We start from the raw sequence: 19,799 nt of genomic DNA, 5'->3' as shown, positions 1-19,799 counted from the left end.
TAATATACACAAGCTCTCCCTCTGGTCGGTAGTATTTTCAAGATCTACCGGCCAGAGGGACAAGATCACAGAAAACTGAACTATTACTGTAGAGTGATAATCTAGTGTAGTGTAAGACTAACGAGCAATGTATCAAGCTATTGCACAAATAGAACTGTGCATGGACTTGAGTCCAATTACCTTATACACAAGTAGCTGTCCCTCTGGCTGGTAGTATTTTCAAGATCCTACCAGCTAGAGGGACAAGATCAAAGAAAACTGAAAATATTACTGTAGAGTGATAATCTAGTGTAGTGTAAGACTAAAGAGCAATGTATCAAACTATTTTACAAATAAAACTGTGCATCGACTTGAGTCCAATTACCTTACACACAAGCTGTCCCTCTGGCCGGTGGTATTTTCAAGATCCTACCAGCCAGAGGGACAAGATCACAGAAAACTGAAAAGATTCAACTGTAGAGTGATTCTGGTCTGGTATAAAACTTAAGAGCAATGTATCAAACTATTGTACAAATAAAACTGTGCATGAACTAAAGTCCAATTGCCTTGTACCCGAGCTGTTCCTCTGGCCGGTAGTATTTTCAAGATCCTACCGGCCACAGGGACAAGATCACAGAAAACTGAAATATTACTGTAGAGTGATAATCTAGTGTAGTGTAAGGCTAAAGAGCGATGTATCAAACTATTCTACAAATAAAAATGTGCATGGACTTAAATCCAATTACCTTATACACAAGCTGTCCCACTGGTCGGTAGTATTTCCAAGATCCCACCGGCCAGAGGGACAAGGCAAAGGAAGTTTGAATTCGGGGATCCGCCGAATCAATAACAAAATTCGTCCTGAAGGAACGACGAATTTAAAAACGCTTGTGCCCATTATAAGTCAAAGACGTCTACAGTGTAATGTGTTAGCCGGTGTACAAATTTACGAACTAGACGGGAAGAGATCTAAAGAAATATACAGCATTTGCCGAACAACTCACTGCTTTACTATCTACACATTATTCTTAACTTGTCAGGTGAATGAAAACGTACTTGTCCTGTTGACCAACATAGTTTTACCACTGGCAATTCGCATATTTATGTGATTGGTATAGTCCGCCATATTGGAATAGCCGACAATTTCCGAAAACTGCTCAACTCGGAAACTCGCTCCTAGTACTCCTCGGTTGTCCTTCTGAGCGGTAGGATTTAGGCACATGGCGGCCTACATGTGATTTATACAGTCGAAGACCTCGTCGCTGGTTTATAAAGGTAAGAGAGTCTGTAAGACTGCCTTTTTCATATTTGACTAAGCTATAGAACACGGCCTCACCTCTTTCCACCTCACTGAATACAGCGAAGGTAGTGAGTATGCTGTGTAATAGCGGAGCTCCGGCGGCCCGAAGGGCCGCCAAGCGGAGCCCCATACTCATATGGGAAAGAAAAGGAAACCCATGAGTTGATTTTCTCATGGTTATCATGGCTAGCGGTATTGCTCGTGGGCGCGTACGCACGACGACGACGGCGACGGCGGAGTTGCCCAACATGGCGGCCATACTCCAAATAATAGGTTGACAGAGACATGCAGCCTTGGTTTACCGTGTACTTCCTTGATATTGGACATCCATGTTATGATCAATTGACACCTGTCAATACAAGGTATCCGCTGACCAGTACCACGTGACCATATCGCGGGCTCAGGTTTACAGCTCCTCGAGGTCACGTGTTTTCTTGAAGTTGACCGCTGACCAAGCGCTGGTTATCGATTGGATCGCGGGCTCATATTGGGTTAGCTTGTTGGAAACAGGGCAGGATTGCTCGGAAGCCAGTTTACGCTAACCCAGGATTAAAAGTTAATCGAATTATAACTTTTTCTTCTATACAAATGTGTTTTGCTATTTTGTTTTGTGTATATGGTGATTATTAAAACTCAAAACAGAAGGCCAAACAATATACAGAAACCTCACCGCAAAGTTACAAAACTCAAATCAAAATTCTACCTTTTTCTGGGTTAGCTTAATCGGGCTTTGAACAACTCGGCCCAGGAGTTACGCTATTAGGCTGGCCTAAATCTATATATTATAGAATATACCATGGACGGTAGTTTTGCTGGAAGGTGGACCCAAAGTCGCTGCATTTTCTGTCCTCTTGTTTTCCCTATGACTTAAGGGATTAAAACTTGCAGTTACACAGAATCAGAGAAATACAATTGTCTTTTGGAAAAGCTATCAAATACATTGGTTAAAAATGTTTTGAACTGTTATAGTCACTATTGGTTTTATGCCATATATAATAAACTGTAAACCAGTTAATGTAGAAAAAGACTGGACTGCAGACTGTAGACCAGGGGTAAAATGCAGACTGCAGACTGCAGACATATCTCTTGTTATTTCCATTATCAAGTTCTCACCATAAACAGGCTAACCCAGGTGTTATTCAGGGTAATCGAAGTGAAAGTCTGCACTCCTGGTAGCTTAATTGGTGCTTTAGCTTGGTTAAACATTACTAAGGTTAGCCCGAATAATGCTTAGGCTAGCATGTTAATGGTAAGCTCATGATAACTGAAATGGTGAAGCCATACAGTCAGTGTAAAACAGACTGCAGGCTGCAGATTGCAGACTAGAGACCAGGGGGTGAAATGCAAACTGGGGTAAAAATGCAGACTGCGTCCAGGGGTAAAAGGCACACTGCAGACTAGAGAGGTTTTAAGTATCTATAGTGTTATTTCCATCATTGAGTGCTAAATGTAACAAAGTTATTCAGGCTAATTGCTGTGAAAGTCTGCACTCTGGTTAGCCTGAATATCACTCCGGTTGAACTCAGCAACGCTCTGGTTAGCCTGTTTGTGATTAGCTCTCAATGATGAAGTCTGCATCTTATCCCTGGTCTGCAGTCTGCATTTTACCCTCAGTCTGCATTTTACCCCCGATCTGTAGTCTGTAGTCTACACTGTCTGCATTTTACATGAACGATTACGGTATGCAAATGTAACAGACTACAGACTTGAGCTTGGCCATAAGTTATATCATTACACATTGCCATTTCCTTTGCCGTTGCTATATATGAAAGATTTGGAAACCTCAAAATTTGTGATTCTTTGGTGTTTTCAGGTTAGCCCTTTTTTCTCATAATTTGTTTTCTGACAAAAACAACTATGTGAAGAAGCTAGTCATAAAAGGGGATAAGTGACGATTTTGGTTGCTTTTCTTTTTTCTTGCTCCAAATTAGCTGAAGTTTTGCATGTGGTCTTCAATGTAATAGAAAAATGTGGTTCTGTATTTTTGTCGCTGGTTTTTGCTTTGTTTTCGAGTTAAAACGTAGGCAAAAAACTTGGCTTTTCCTAGCCATGTCTTTAGGAGTTTATTTGTTGAACAGCAAACAGGCAGACTGTTTATAGTGTATGAAGTCAAAACCAAATCCCACAGCATATAGAGCGGAAATCTGGGAACGGATTGTTTACACCGGTTATTGTGACGTGAACACAACACGTGAATCGATCGAGCGTCAAACGAAATGCCATCAAACAAAAAAGAGATGTGCCGCATTAGAGCTCTGTCAACTAATATCTTAAGCATTGTTTTAAAGTACCTTGTGTGCCTACCTGGTGGTTGAGAGGCATCATAAAGCCTCGATAAACCCGTAAGTCATCAGCACGTTTTAAAGAATCAAAATGTGTTCTGAAACTTCGAAGGTAGCTGATATACCGTAATCGTGTTATCGGCGTTCGAAGTCAGATCGAGCCAGGTAGCAAAGTCCAAGAGCAGTTCTTGCCCAAGAAAAATACCCTCTGGTGAGTTGTGGCCCATTTGCCAAGCGTTGCTAGCGTCAAAGTTTGGAAAGCGAGAACTGGTTTTAGAGTGATAAAATTTGTCTTGTATCGACCGCCATGTTTTCCCGCGCACGAGGTGTAAAGACCCTTCCCGGCATGCATTGCGATTACGTTCTGCGGACGTTTCTCGAACTGGTAACTAGATTTAAACATAATAATGGCCAGCAAGTGGCGATCGATTGTAACAGATCTGTGATCCAGTTTGCGTTGATTTTATTTCAAATCGGCATGATTTGTAGTGTTTTGAGCTTCTGGGATCAGGGGACATGCAGATGTATGGAGACCCGTACGTTGCGCAGAAGGGTTAATCTGTTAATCTGTCAGCCCTATTTATAGAGCGTTTTCACGTGGAGTCATCAAATTCTTAAATCCAAAACTAAACAGCCGTTTAGACGTTGCCGTATTTGAAAAAGTGTTTATTGAAATGTTTATTTGTTTCATTTTATTTTTATTTACACCTTTTTTTGACCTGAAATCAGCATTTTTGAGCTTATACGTTGCGTGAAATTACCATTTTCAGGAGCCCATCATGGGCTCCTACCATTTTGCTGTTTTCTAAGTGAAACCAACATCCTTGCCGTCACGCGTTAACGTCAAATTAACATTTTAACCTATTTAGACCTGAAATCAACATCATCGAGCTTATGCGCTGCGTAAAATTGACATTTTGCTGGTTTCTAAGTGAAACCAACATCCTTGCCGTCACGCGTCAACGTGAAATCAACATTTAAACCTTTTTTGACCTAAAAGCAACATTTTTGAGCTTATACGTTGCGTGGAATTGACATTTTGCTGGTTTCTAAGAGAAATCAACATCCTTGCCGTCACGCGTCAACGTGAAATCAACATTTTAACCTACTTAGACCTGAAATCAACATCATTGAGCTTATGCGCTGCGTGAAATTGACATTTTGCTGGTTTCTAAGTGAAACCAACATCCTTGCCGTCACGCGTTAACGCGAAATCAACATTTTAACCTATTTAGACCTGAAATCAACATCATTGAGCTTATGCGCTGCGTGAAATTGACATTTTGCTGGTCTCTAAGTGAAACCAACATCCTTGCCGACACGCGTTAACGTAAAATCAACATTTTAACCTATTTAGACCTGAAATCAACATCATTGAGCTTATGCGTTGCGTGAAATTGACATTTTGCTGGTTTCTAAGTGAAACCAACATCCTTGCCGTCACGCGTTAACGCGAAATCAACATTTTAACCTATTTAGACCTGAAATCAACATCATTGAGCTTACGCGCTGCGTGAAATTGACATTTTGCTGGTCTCTAAGTGAAACCAACATCCTTGCCGACAAGCGTTAACGTGAAATCAACATTTTAACCTTTTTTGACCTAAAATCAACATTTTTGAGCTTATACGTTGCGTGAAATTGACATTTTGCTGCTTTCTAAGTGAGATCAAAGTCCCTGCGGTCGCGGCGGGCCGATCCTTTGTTATGATAAACCGAGGCGAGACTTCGACTTATAACAAAGGCTTGGTTTGGTTATTATAACAAAGGATCGGCTCTGTTTATCATAACAAAGGCCCGGCTTCGTTTATTTGCAGCCTCGGCGGGAAAAGGGCGTTAGGTATTTTAATCAAAAGTGAACTTTGTCGAAAACGCTCCAAATTTCGCATAGAGTTTTGTTTAGGTATGTTTAGCAATGTCCCGTAGTTTTTGCGCTAAACCTTGCTTCGTTTTCAGGATATTGCGTATGCAAAAAAACCACTCGGTTTTCCAAGCGGCGTCTTTATAAAGCGAAGCAAAAACCAGCGGCAAAAATACAGGAACACGTTTTTCTATTACATTGAAGACCACATGCAAAAATTCAGCTAATTTGGAGCAAGAAAAACGAAAAGCAACCAAAATCGTCACTTATCCCCTTTTATGACTAGCTTCTTCAATGCTCCCTCATCATAGGCCTGCAATGCGTGCAGAGAGCTAGATTATAATGCTCTCTGCACGCATTGCAGGCCTATGATGAGGGAGCATAATTGTGTGGTTAATAAAGTGACACATAAACTATTTAAATAACTCTTTAAATTGTGGCAATGATGTGGAGTGGTGATGAGTGTTGTTGTTGCACTACATTTAGTTTCAGTTGTGACTGTAGTGAGCTTGCTATGAATAACTTACTTTGAAATTATACTTATCACCAAAATCTCATAACTCAGGTATTGCTTCATGGTACAGAACAGGCTGAGTTATTACTGTATACCTGATTATGGTTGTTTGATCTAAAATGACCAAAAGTGCTGAGTCAAACTTAGAAGTAAAATCATAGTTTTGAGTGTCTTGCAAAAATTGCTACCCCCTCCCCTCCCAACAAACAATGTTAACTTTTTTTGTTTCTAAGACTGTACAGAGCATGGCACCTACACATCATTGAACTGGGGGGAGAAGGAATCAGAGAGTTAATGTTCTCAATTAGTCAGTCAATCAATCAATCAATCAATCCATCCAATCAATCAATCAATCAATTTTTATTGTGCACTATTTACAGCATTAATTTACATCAGCATTATAAAATAAATATGAGAAGAGAAATATATGTTGCATATAGCTATGGGAAAAATAACAAATGTTTGTGTATGGTGACCAGAATAGTCATTGGCCTTCAAGCTGGTTATCACCATGTTAAGGTAAATGCGGAGAACAAAAATACATTACGCAGGAATACATTACTGAAAATACATTAAATACAAGTGACTGTTATTATTAATTATATTTTAAGTATTTAAGAGGTGCTGCTTATACAGCTTCTTAAAGGGATTATATCGAAAGTTTTTTAGGCTAAGAGGAACTGATTCCCAAATTATTGATGCACAGAACTGGAATACTGATTGTCCAGGTGTAGTTGATATTCTTGACCTATAGAGCTTGAGCTTCTGTAATTGGAGACATTACAAAACTAAATGAAGGGCTTTCCTTATATATTGCATGGAGGTTGCATTGTTTTCGGTATGGTGCCATTGCCAGTTGTTGATCAACATTAGCAAAATACTGGTTGAACTGCTCACAGATATCAGCTCTATTTCTTACTATGTTTGACGGGGTAGTACAGCCTGTTGGCTTATGTTTTATTAAAGTGCCAATTAATTTCCAGGTGGCTTGAGGATATTTTTGCACAAGTCAAAATCTTTACTGAAGTAGGATTTTTCGCTGGCTGCTTTTATCTGATTGAGCTTTATATTCAGAAATTTTATCTGTGTCAGCTGAGAGGAATTGTCTTATACATTATTTGTTTAGCCTGCATTGATTTGAGCATTACATTTGATATTCATGGCTTTCATAGCTGCTTTTGCTTATTTCTGGATGCTGTTTTTTATTGGCACATGTTTGTCAACTACAGCTTTTGTAGCTCCAATTATATAGTTTGTCAGACCATTGATATCAGTGTTCCCATTTATAATAGCATTCCAGTCGATTGTACTAATATGTTGCTTATATAATTCTTGGTTGAAGTGACTATAATCCTTAATTGAGTTTTATCTTTAGGACTATTTACTGACACGCCTGCAAAGCTGATTTCTGTCTGGTAAACAGTCGATGCTGTCATTGGTAACCAAGCCTTTTAGAATGGACGATGCCATATTTGCTTTAGTTTAGGCCTGTGCAAGGTAGAAACTCGTAATAATTTGTTGATGGAGTAGAACACATTTCTCACATGCTTAGTTGTTCACATTCACACTGGTATGCTTGGGATTAGCTTATGTTTGATGGTTGGGGCAACTCTGTTATTAAAATTTAAGAAAGTCACGTTTTGTGATCAAATTTTGCGGAGATTTGGCAGATCAGCCTGGTAGTGTAGTGGTATAAGAGACACGTCAGGAAACAAAGGTTCTAGGTTCAATACTGGGTGGTTACTTACAAATTTTCCTTTTTTCTTTAATTTAATTTAGTAGACAAAAATTCGTTGATAGTTTAAAGTATCGCGAAAATGGCATCGACCGTTTACGAGACGGACAACTGCGTCTACGAAGTAGAATGCTTGCAGGTGATCTGGGCTGTCAATCAGACCAATATAAGACAACAGTTTATTTCTACTACTGTAAACAACTAAAAGAATTTACAAGATTATAATTATAAATAAATAAATAAACAGTACAGTACATACAGTAGTGGGACACCCAAAATAACTAAAAAGCTAAACTAGTTGGGTGACCGTAATTAAAAAAATAAAAAATGTGATAGTCAGGAAAGAGGCACAACAAATACATTGGTACACATAAATATCATAAACTTGGTACAAAAGTAAATATACAAAACAAAACAAAATAAATAGATATAAACCATCAGAATATCAGTAAAGATTAATAGAGACTAATGAAATGCGAAGTTAGTTCTTTTTTAAATTGATTAGAAGTACAACACTTGAATCTTTCATCGAGTTCGTTCCATAATTTAGGTCCATTAAATCAAATATTAAATTTGCCATAATTTGTTCGAATTTTTTGGAAGATAGAAAGTAGATCTAGATGCAAAGCGAGTATTTACATTATGTTTCCAAGCTGTTTTGACAAAAACCAATTAAAGATCTTTGGTAGTTTGCCAGTATTAAACTGGCGCATAAAAAAGAGTTTAAAAAGGTTAAGCTTAGCAAACAAAGGACTTGTATGTGCATCAAAATTTGAGAAAGTAATTAATACTATAAACGTAATTAATACTATAATAAACAATACCAGAAATATTTTGGGCAGTTGTGTTTAGTATATAATTATGTGGTCAATGAGTGTTTCAGTGTTAGCAGTAATTCTGGTGGGTTTGGTAATCACTGGCAGAAAATTGAAAAAAACAAGTCTAAGTAATCTTCAGTCTGTTGGTGACTGGTGCATCTCAGAAAATCGATATTTATATCACATACTTATATCACAACATATTTTCTCGCTTCTTATTGATGATTACCTCGAGTTGCATTTTAAATTCAGGTTAAGTGCCAATAGATACAACCAATTAGAGTGTGTTTTTCCCATTACATGGATCAATTTGAGCGCAGCAGTTTTCAACTAGGTGAATGTCAAGTGTTACATCTGCAGGTCTGGTTATTGTTTTTAGAATGCTCTTTTAAATAGCAGCAGGATGAGTCAGTGTGATGAAAATTATAGAGGGTCTTACAGGGGGGCAGGGGGGGGGGGAGGTATCTGACACGTTTCACGAACGGAAAAAATAGAGGATCACAGATCACGAATATAAAAATTTCGTTTTCCCGAATCACGAAAATAAGCAAATAAGATACTCTTTTTAATGACCTGTTCTCACACTAGAGGCAGTGTTGGAAGAAAGTAAAGTCGCGAATGGTTAAGTCAAGGCTCCATATTGCAAATCGCATACCTAAATCACTCTCGATAATCGACTCTAATCGTTCGGAGGACTTGCGTCTGAAAATCAGGTAAATCACGAATATCGGTTAATAATTCAGGTTCTTCACGGGTCACGCAAAACCTTCAGGTCACGAGTCACGACGCATAATTTCCTAAATTCACGCTTCACGGAAAACAAAATCAGCTAATCAGGCATCACGAGAAAACCCCTGTACGACCCTCATTATAGTTTGGGGGGGGGGGGGTCTATATTGGTTGTAAAGTTTGGATTTAGTTTTGTTTCTTTGAGTGCAAGAATATCTGACTTTTTGTCTAGAGAGTACAACATATCATCTATTAGTAGAATTCTACTAGTATACTAATGCAAATGCTGCAATCTGATCGGCTGAGCTACTCGTATACTATCAGCCATTAGAGTGCAGTAGCTGTCGGTCGTCCACGAAATGCGACGTTTTTATCGTTTTTTCGAAGTTTTGGAAGAAAGTTTAGATGTAAACAGATAATTAAATTCGTGAGACGACTGAAAGAAGGAAATTAACGGTTTCTTGACTTTAAAAACTTGAAATTATTGAAAAACCGGGTGAGCGCGCGTAAACAAGTGCAAATTTACTCGAGCTCATAATCTCGAGCTCATAATCTAATTGTTGAATAGAGACATGTTCTTTGGCAGGCGTCTTATGTTAAAGTGTAGCATAATGAGAGAGCTTTAGGCCTAGCATTATTTAAAATATCATTTACCTTAGAAATTGTAAAATAATCAGATTATGAAACGGTAAGCATCAAGTCTGAGTCAGTCTCATCATATTTGTCTGGATTAGCCACCATATTATAAAGATCTATGTCATTGTATTGATCGATTTGATACGACCATGAGCCATCTGGGAGGGGCGGTGACCTCATGGTTAGTATGCTCGTCTCCCGATCTAGCGATCTGGGTTTGAGCTCTGGCCGGGGACATTGAGTTGTGTTCTTGGGCAAGACGTTTTACTTTCACAGTGCCTCTCTCCACCCAGGTTTGCAAATGGGTACCGGTGACCTTTATGAGGGGTAGCCCTGCGATGGACTAGCATCCCATCCAGCGGGGAGTAGATATACTCCTAGTCGCTTCATGCTACAGAAACCGGGATAAGCATCAGCCTGATGGGCCACTTGGCTCACATACAGACTTCACCTTTTATGAGCCATTTACGAAATTAAGTTCATTATCACTTCTTTTGAGTTCTACAGTCTTGAGCTGTTATTGTCGTACTATGACCAGTTGATCAGTGATAAGCCTAAACATTGGGTGACCTAGCCCTGGTAGTTTCTCGTACCCACTTTTGCACTTGGATAAAGAAAGGCACTGTGAGACTGACAGGAAACTGTTTTGCCCAAACACATAACGCACTGATTTCAGCCCGGGCTGGAACCCAGACTGCTTGATCCATAGTCCAGCTCACTTACCATGAGACCACCATGCAACCCACATCAAAAACGTTTTCTTTTGATATCAGGCCTTTGGTTCTTAACTTTTAAGCACAGTGTCTTTGAATCGGTGGTGTTATAAATGTAATTATAAGTCAATTATGGAGATGCTTGATTCAGACTTAGTCTAGGCTTGTTGAAAGGCGTATTTACAAGAGCATTCGAACACAAGTCACTCTATAAGACCTAAAATTGCCCTGAAGAAGCTGTGATTCATGAGTTTAGCGTAAAAAAGAACAGATGACTAGCTTTCGACAGAGATTATGATCCTGAGAGAACACATGCCCTTGTCCCATGATAATCTTTTTAACCGCGCGGCCATGGGCCGAGCGCGGTTCTAGGTTTACCCGTGGTTTATTATTATTTTTTTTTTTTTTTTTGTCGGTGACCAGACGCAGACCTCCGCTCGGCCAAACTTTGAGTCACGCGACGTGTGATGTCTTTCCGCCAGAAGCTGTTAAAACATAAACACACGGACAATTTTACGGATATTGTTTTCTTTTTTGTGGGTAAAATATATTTTCTTTTCGCTTTATCAAAGCGTTGGATTTAAAGGGAATAATAAATACGCTGAAAAAAGGTATTACGTCAGCCATGGAATGCGCTGACGTTGCAGCTTTCACTTTCGCTACGTGACAAATAAGATCGTGTTTACTTTGCAAGTTTATTTCGGCAGAAGCGACGGTCATTAATTTATTTGTAATTTTGCGAGTATTTCTTGCGGTTTTAGGCAAATGAAGTAAATCCTTTGACTGTTTCATCGCAGCGAGTTCATAGATCGGAAAGAAAATTAAATATTTGCAAGCCAAGCAAAGAACGTGTCAGAACGTGCAAAGATTACGTCATTGATAGGGAAATAACCACCGTACTAAAGATAGCCAATTCTTGAATTATGTGACTCGTGTGACTTCTTTGCTAACCCTTAACTCAAGGGAAAAAAACAATTAAATTTAATCGTGACTTTAAAGAAAGAAAGCGGTTTGTAATAGTGTTCGTATCTTCATGCCCATACATATCCCGAAGAAACTTCCAGATTAAGACTATTACGTCATCGGAGATGTCACAACGGCTACGACTGATGGTGCGATAATAGAGTTTATATTGATCAAGTGCTGTGATGTCTACAGTAATCAATGAATCATCAAAGATTGCTTTGGAATATGCACTGCGTTGCGACTGTAGTACTAAGAAAACAGTTAAATTTTAAAAGCGCGGTTATAAGATCTAACAGATCTTCTTGTTCAATGTATTTTAAGCTTCGCGTCACGCTGTCAAAGTTATTTTTAGTCGCGGTCCCATGATCGCGCAGTTTTGCCCAACGGGTCGCGTCCACCTAAATCCGAAATTGAAAATCTAGCGGGTTAAGAGAAAAAGATGAGTAAGTTTTTTTTTAAACTACCGCACTGTTAGCATTGGAAAACAGTTTTAAAGCGCTGGGCAGAAAAACTATCTTATAGCTGCTTATCCGAAGTTAAAATAGAAGTCGTGTCATTCCCATGCATGAATGATTTTTAAAACACAAAGCGCTATGATCGCCAAGACTAGTATTTCAAACCTACTCGAAAGAAAGTACTCAACTGATTCAAGCGAAAAGCATCTCTTTCTAAAGACATTTCAAAGCGCAGGACAGCTAAAATATTTGTTTCTTAATTTTTAGAACTTTCGCTCCGAAAAATCCCGATGCAAATTTTTGAATATTTATTCTGTGTAATATTTTCCAAGGTTTGCAGGTCCACGGCGATAAAAGCTGCTTGTTCGGAACTGCCGCATCGTTTGGATCGAGAGAGGTCTCTTTGGAAAGTATTTTCAAAGCGCTGGGCAGAATAATTGTCTTCTAGGTGTTCAGGGACTGATCAAAAAGTCTTGGGGGTGGGGGTTGGGCCGCAGCAAAGAGGAGGTGGGTCATCAGTTTTTTAGCCGCTGGTACGGCGTGGGTCGTTCAATTTTCAGCTTCTCATGGGGGTGGGTCATCCTATTTTATGACAAATAATTCAAGTCTTGAACCACTGGAACAGTTGGTCAGACGTTTAATTTTAATTTTGTGCGCTTCACCCCTCTTACTTTTTCGCCAGTCCCTTATTCAGGTCTAAGTTTACTTCGAAAATTAGTCTTGTCATTTCTCTGCATGACTGATTCACATTAGGCGCTATGGCTGCTGACAGGAATTGCGTTCTAACCGCCTCTAAAGTCGCTTCTCAAAAAGTACTGATGGATGAAAGCGAAATAGGTCTCTTTGGAAAGCTCTTTCAAAGCGCCGGACAGTTAGAATTTTTCGTCCTCTTTCCTTACGAATTGCGCTCTGAAAATCCATGCAGGAACAAGGTTTTTCATATTTGATTAACTACTAAATTAAACTTTGAATGTTACTACATCATTTAAATTCGCCAATCAGGTGTGTTTCGTAAAATAGCCTCGCAGTTTGAGCACCGAGCTAAAATTATAACGACTTACCTGAAAAACTAAAAGTAGAGAAAACTAGAAACCATAATGGCTAGTGCGTTGTACGACACAAGACCGCGTGACTGATTCTTGTAGACAAATCAATAAATAAATAAGCTCATGGCATAGTGTGGCTAAACACTTCGTGTAAGCCACACAAAAAAACAACATCTTCCATGTGTTTTCGAGAAAATAAGGGTTTCATGTTACATACCTTGTCACGTTTGCTACTTCAACGTATTACTAAATTTGAAATAAACGAAAATCAACGCAAATACCAGAGCAAAATTTAAAAACTGTCTTTGCAAACAGTAATTTTAAGTTATTGTTGATTATGTCTTATCAAGGTGTCTGTCCGTTCATATTCTGCAAGGGGAAAAGCCCTGGGTACCAAGGTAAATACGAACCAGGAGTGAGCCGGGCAGGGATGAGGACCTGTGTGACTACTATGCCTGAGCTAAACATTGAACTCTGCACTATCTGAGATTTTCTCACTAGTTTTATCATTTCGTTAGGAATACACGGTAGAGATATCAGTCTTGAAAGAAACTGAGATGACAACGTGTTTTGAAAGGGAATAAAGTCGACTGTTTTAGCAAAGTAAAAAGCTGGGCGTAGGGCGGCATAGAATTTAAGCCAATCAAACCCTGTTCTAATAAATATGGCAACAAAGATCAGAGGAAAGGCACACGGATGCAAGCGTTGTGGTCAGTTGTTTGACCAGTTGTCAGCTTACAAGCAACATGAACGAACTCACACAAGAGAGAAGCCGTATTCATGCAAGCATTGTAAGAAGTGCTTTAGTCAGTCATCACATTGGAAGGAACATGAACGAACTCACACAGGAGAAAAACCGTATACATGCCAGCATTGTAAGAAGTGCTTTAGGCGGTCATCAGATCGTGTGAGACATGAACGAACTCACACTGGAGTGAAGCCGTATTCATGCAAGCATTGTAAGAAGTGCTTTAGCCAGTTAGGACATTGCAAGCAACATGAACGAACTCACACAGGAGTGAAGCCGTATTCATGCAAGCATTGTAAGAAGTGCTTTGGTCGGTCATCAGATTGCAAGAAACATGAAGGAACTCACACAGGAGTAAAGCCGTATTCATGCAAGCATTGTAAGAAGTGCTTTGGTCGGTCATCAGATTGCAAGAAACATGGAGGAACTCACACAGGAGTAAAGCCGTATTCATGCAAGTGTAACGTCAGGTTCACAGCGACTGTTGAAAGGCTGAATTGTCACTTGCTAGACAACTTGTCGCGATGAGACTAGCGTGTGTGGGAGATGCTTTACTAATCGAATAAAGCCAGAGATCACGGAAAATCAGCTGTGATTGACGGTGATTTAATTGACGATAATCGAACGTAAACTGAAATATAATGTAATGAATAAACTAATTACTAGATAATAGAAGATTACAAGATGACAAGAGTCACGAAACAATAATAGCAAACATTCCAATCATAACTGCGATATGACAATACTTCCAGTCAAACTTCTCAGTAAAAATACAATTAAAATCATCAGTGATCCCAAGCAGATACGCATACTGCTAACTGTCCTAATACAATAAATGGTAACACTCTAAAAACTTGAAAGCAATAAAATTGTACGATGTGATAAAAACGTGCTTGCGTGAGCGCCTCTAAAAGCGATGTGGGAATTTACTAGCAAGGAAAGGACTTAACTGAATTACCAGAGATTCTTATAGGAAAGTTGCTAAATTGAAACCTAAGCTAGGGGGAGTGTGAACTATAAAGATCTATCGCTAAAAACAAGATGAAATAAAAACTTTGAAAACTGGGGCTCTGCCACGTGTTGGACTTAGTACAATAGGCTGTTGTATAAAAAACCGAGACTAAAGGAACTTAAGGTTAAAAAACGTCAAAACTTGAAACTTATACTAAAAAGCAAGCATAGAAAATAGTTTGTACTTACACATCGGTTCCCGCTTGCACTCTAAATAGTCAAGGGTAGCTTAAAACTTAATTTACTTGAAAACACGTACTGTGCACGCACGATAACTGAAACTTGAACTACTGGCGGCACTATCTATATACGTCCACGTGTAAAAACGGACGACGTCATTGCTAAGCAACAAATTGGCGAATCAGAAAGAGTTAAGATTACTCACTTAATTAGAGAAGCCTCGATATAGTGTTCATTACAGCAAGCATTGTAAGAAGTGCTTTAGCCAATTAGGAAATTGCAAACGACATGAAGACAAACACGCAGTAGACAGTTCGTTAAAACACAAGCAGCAAGATCAGTACCTAAAACTAAGAAAACACCAGGAGGCGTCAACAACTCGAGGTAGCAAAGAGTCTAGTGTGTTGGTTTCTTTGACTGAAAATAATTTAAGCCAAGTTGAAAGCCTCACCTGTTGGATTTGTCAGGAGGAATTTAGCAGTGAGACATGTCTCATCAAACATTACGATGATCATATGAGATAAAACGACACTTATGTAAGCCTTATCAATGTTTAAGTTATAAAACTTTGTCTTCGCCTTTTTTCTCCGCGCTGTAGGCTCGCTAGGACATAATTTGTTCTGCTAACGTTAGTGTTGGAGGAAAGTCGATTAACTTTTGAAAACGCGAAATCGAGAGTGCTAATGGCGGTAGGAAATCGCTGAAAGCAATCGAATTTAAGTTACAATAACAAAATTTCAAGTTATAATAAGCTTAATGCACAAAGCGAGATGTAATGTAATTACTACACGTTAGTTATCTTCAGAACTGACTGACTGGTTAGTTGGGAATCTCGTGTTGTCTTTACACGGTGATCTGTAAGTTCTCTTTCGTTTATCCCGCGGTTGGACTGAGTGTTTCTGGACAAAAGTTTAGTAAACCTGATTACTCTTTTTTTCAATTTTGTCACCAATGTTTCAGGTGATCAAACTGGTGACAACCTCGTACCCATACGATCTGTTTGTTCGTCACACAGTCTTCCAATCTTCCGTAACGATCCCAAAAGAGCAACTGCGTAGGGGGCTAAACTGGTAATCGCTCTGACGGTATTTTTTAAGTCAGAGTGAAAATAATGTTGCTTTGAAATATGAGCCACCCACTATGCAAGCAGAAATACACAGACTATTAATGTGTTTGAATGTCAGGGTCTTAAAATGACTCATACCGAAAGATTTTATTGTACAGCTTTATAGTGAGAAGTCTTTGTGGCTTTATTTATCAATCCGTGCGAGGTTGCCTCATCTTAACTTGATAGTAGGGAGTTTAAGAAACCAGGACGCGACGTCGAGGACAACGTCGATTAAAAAATGATTTTATATTTTAAATACGAATCTTGCGATACTCTAAAGTCATTTTACTTTGTTTCTTAGTATCAAAACTACCAGGAAACTGAATCTGCGACAGGGCAAAACGTTTGAAATAAAAATTAAAAAAAAAAAAATAGCCGTCGTGGGTCCCGTTCTCTGGACAACGCAAAACTTGGTCATTTCAGGCATAGAACGGGAAGGAAATGTACCAAGAATTATACCGGTCATGCGCAGCCACTGTTCTACTCTTGTTAAATTTTTTGTTTAGCGACGTTGGCGTTGCCTTTGCCGTCTTGGGTTTCTTAAACTCCCTACTAGTGTCTGCTGAGTTTTGAAACTTAGAGAGTTAAATTGTTAGTTTTGCAGGCAAATGTCATTGTCCGAGGTAACTTACTCACTTTAATTAACTTTATTTACTTGTCAATTGAATTGAAAAGTACATTATATGTTGCACCGTGGATGAGTTATTCAGGAGCCAAAATATCGAATGAAAACTTTGTCCCTAAAGTTGCGTTATTTAGTACGTTTCTACACAAGAAGTGTTTTATGGGTTATTTGCATGTAATGGCAGTTTGGTTTATTCCTGGATGTAACTGGATCAGTTGGCTTTCACTGAAGATGAAAAGCGCTGTAATCCTTGAAATTTTAAAGTGGTCGATCTTTGAAAGGATGATGCCAACACATTCTTTGTGACTACTACATTACACTGTTTATCAGTTCGTTTTGTTGATGAGATATTTGTTGTGGCTAAAGCAATCAATACCATGTTAGTGGTTGATATTTTTAGTGCGTGAATTGCAAATTATTCTTTGATGTTTTTCCCTTTTTTACCCCGAACATGCTCAGTCGAGAGAAGGCTGTCACTCGAGCCGAAACACCTCGTTAATGGAATATATCTATAGAGGTCAATGCGCAGCTTTGTTTTCCGCGCGGCGAAATCACGTAGAAACGGAGCAATCAACATGCAATGATACATGCTGCACATGGCACGACTTTGGGGCCGGCTGGCTTCGAAGTTTTTAGACTGTTGGTCGCCAGCACAAGTATTCTAGTTGTCTAATTTTTGTAGCCCTTTAGGCTATACCGTATATACTTCAACATTCACATTTTTGGTGGTCAAAACGTTTCAATGGATTGAGAGCGTATTCGCTTGTAATAGTTTCCTGTTTTCGCAGGATATGTTTGTTCTCGAGTTCCAGGCCCTGTGCACACTAGAATGCGTTTTTAATCGCTGTGGTCATTCATATGTATGCGGAGTCGAAAGTGACGGTTGTATTGGGTATCAGCGTTTTCGAGCGTTTTGATGCGGATTACGAAAACGCTGCGGAAACGGTGGAGTGGATACGAAGCGTTTGACGAGCTTTCGAGAACGCATCATTTCTAAAACGTAGTACGGTCGACGGAGCGTCCGTTTCAATTAGCCTTGTTGTCCACGTTCACCTTGGCTCCGCCAGAGAGGTTTTAGTAAAATCACTTCATTAAATAATTTGAAGCTTACATCCTTTCAAATCTCCTCCAGCAAATAAACTACTGGTTTGGCAGTATCAGCTCACATTTTTACCCTCTCTACAAGGATTCTGAAAATTTATGTAAGTAGGAAACTACTGCTGTTCTAATCCAAACCGAAGACAAAAATCAAAGGTGATTATTTGCAATTGGCTCTCAATATTTCGTCCCATCTGACCACGGCGTTTTCCTGCCAGTCATATAATCCTCTAATGAAGACGAGCTGCATGATACTTATTCATAATAAGTTGTATTATATCTATAGTGTCCTCATTACGATTCATCTAATGTTATGGAAGGTTAATCCCTTAAACCTAGAAATCAGGTTTCACAGGCACTATATTGCACAATGTAATGGCCCCGGCATGGTTTTGGATAAGAAGCCAAAACCCGAGGAAGTATCATAGAAGTCCGCGCGTGAATGAATCTTGATCTCCTTACTCATGTTGAAAATAAACTTTGGGAGTTAGAAAAAAATTTAACAATAAAAAGCAAGGCACACATTCTGCAGTTCAATAAGCAGCATTTAACCCTTTGAATACCAAACTTTCGCCAAAAAATACCGTTTTTAACCGTTTAGTCAGGTTTTTTAGCTGCATGACGCTAAATAAGCCTTAGTTTTGCTAAAAAAAGCTTGTTTTACTAAAAGGAGAGATTTTTCGAGGACTAGGCTCAAAATTAAGCAGAACTTCAATTACGGGCATGCGCATAAGCCAATTTTTTCTTTTTTTGCCATTAACCGTTCTCAATTTCGTTTGTTGGCCCTTTCCTTTCTGTTTTTCTCTGCCGTTTTACACTGGCTACCCTTTGCATTGTATGTTCTTTCTGGCTGCAGTGAAAAGTTGGATGTTAATTACGGGCGAAGCCTAGAAATGCACCTTGATCAATCATAGGCATTGTGGACCATTTTACCACCATTTTTACACCAAAACTGATAACCTTGTTTTTCGATTTACGACGTCGGAATGTCGTCGATATCTAAACCTGACCATTGTGCGGAAAGGGCTAGCCTAGCACTACTATCTGCTTATCAAGAATATCTGATGACATTTAAATTGATGACGTCACAAGTGGTACAAAGAGCACGACCATTAATTACGCATATATGCGTAGTTGGTATCCAAATGGTTAATACTCTGATTGTCATGAGGCATCGAGTCTAGCGCCGTTCAATTTTCCAGGCGTTTAACGCGAATAAGGACTCTCTCGTTCCTCGCACCAAGACTCTCTCTCTCTTTTTTCCCTCCGCTGTTTTTCCGCGCTGCACCCCAACTAATTGAGCACCTTCAAGTGGCTAACTGTACGGAAGCCCCAAAGGGACATCCACTTATGAAAAATGGGAGTTCGTTTTTCGAGATTAAGAATTTGCTTTTTCGAAAATGGGAGTTTGTTTTTCGAAAATGCGAGTTTGTTTTACGAAAATGCGAGTTTGTTTTACGAAAATGCGAGTTTGTTTTACGAAAATGGGAGTTTGTTTTTTCGAAAATGGGAGTTTGTTTTTTCGAAAATGGGAGTTTGTTTTTTCGAAAATGGGAGTTTGTTTTAGGAAAATGGAAGTTTGTTTTTTTAAAAATGGGAGTTTGTTTTTCGGAAATGAGAGTTTGTTTTACGAAAATGGGGGTTAGTTTTTTTTAAAAATGGGAGTTTGTTCTACGAAAATGGGAGTTTGTTTTACGAAAATGGGAGTTTGTTTTGCGAAAATGGGGGTTTGTTTTGCGAAAATGGGAGTTTGTTTTTCGAAAATGGGAGTTTGTTTTCTCGAAAATGGGAGGGTTTTTTTGATGATGAAAATGATTGACAGGCCAAACACCACTCCTATTGGTCAAGATAGAGCTAGCCAATGGCGTAATGTAAAGTTTTCAATCCTTATTTGTTTGAAGCTCGACCTCGTTGTTTTGTGTGTCTTTGACGACATTTCAGTGTAAAATAGGGTTGACTGGCCTTCACGACTTCTACGGTTCGTGATACTTGTAC

The 19,799-nt window shown here is 39.1% G+C and overlaps 3 protein-coding genes across 3 annotated transcripts in view; all 3 read left to right on the top strand.

Annotated features, from left to right (window-relative positions):
• Positions 1-19,799, top strand: part of LOC145498069 (uncharacterized) — a 215,076-nt gene that overhangs the window by 110,416 nt on the left and 84,861 nt on the right. The window lies entirely within an intron of this gene.
• Positions 1,216-19,799, top strand: part of LOC145498044 (uncharacterized) — a 34,769-nt gene continuing 16,185 nt past the window's right edge. Inside the window, exon 1 of the mRNA XM_081477921.1 lies at positions 1,216-1,254. The gene's annotated coding sequence lies outside the window, so the exon portion shown is untranslated. The remainder of the gene's footprint in view (positions 1,255-19,799) is intronic.
• LOC145498481 (uncharacterized) lies at positions 13,663-14,244 on the top strand (the record flags this gene model as incomplete). Its single annotated transcript, XM_081478406.1, has 1 exon — positions 13,663-14,244. A coding segment is annotated over exon 1 (546 nt), but the record flags the coding sequence as incomplete, so codon positions are not given.

The sequence above is a fragment of the Orbicella franksi genome, chromosome 9 (assembly GCF_964199315.1).
Source record: "Orbicella franksi chromosome 9, jaOrbFran1.1, whole genome shotgun sequence".
Classification (NCBI taxonomy): Eukaryota; Metazoa; Cnidaria; class Anthozoa; order Scleractinia; family Merulinidae; genus Orbicella; species Orbicella franksi.
Note: the sequence above shows the minus strand (reverse complement) of the source record. Positions and strands in the feature narration are given on the sequence as shown.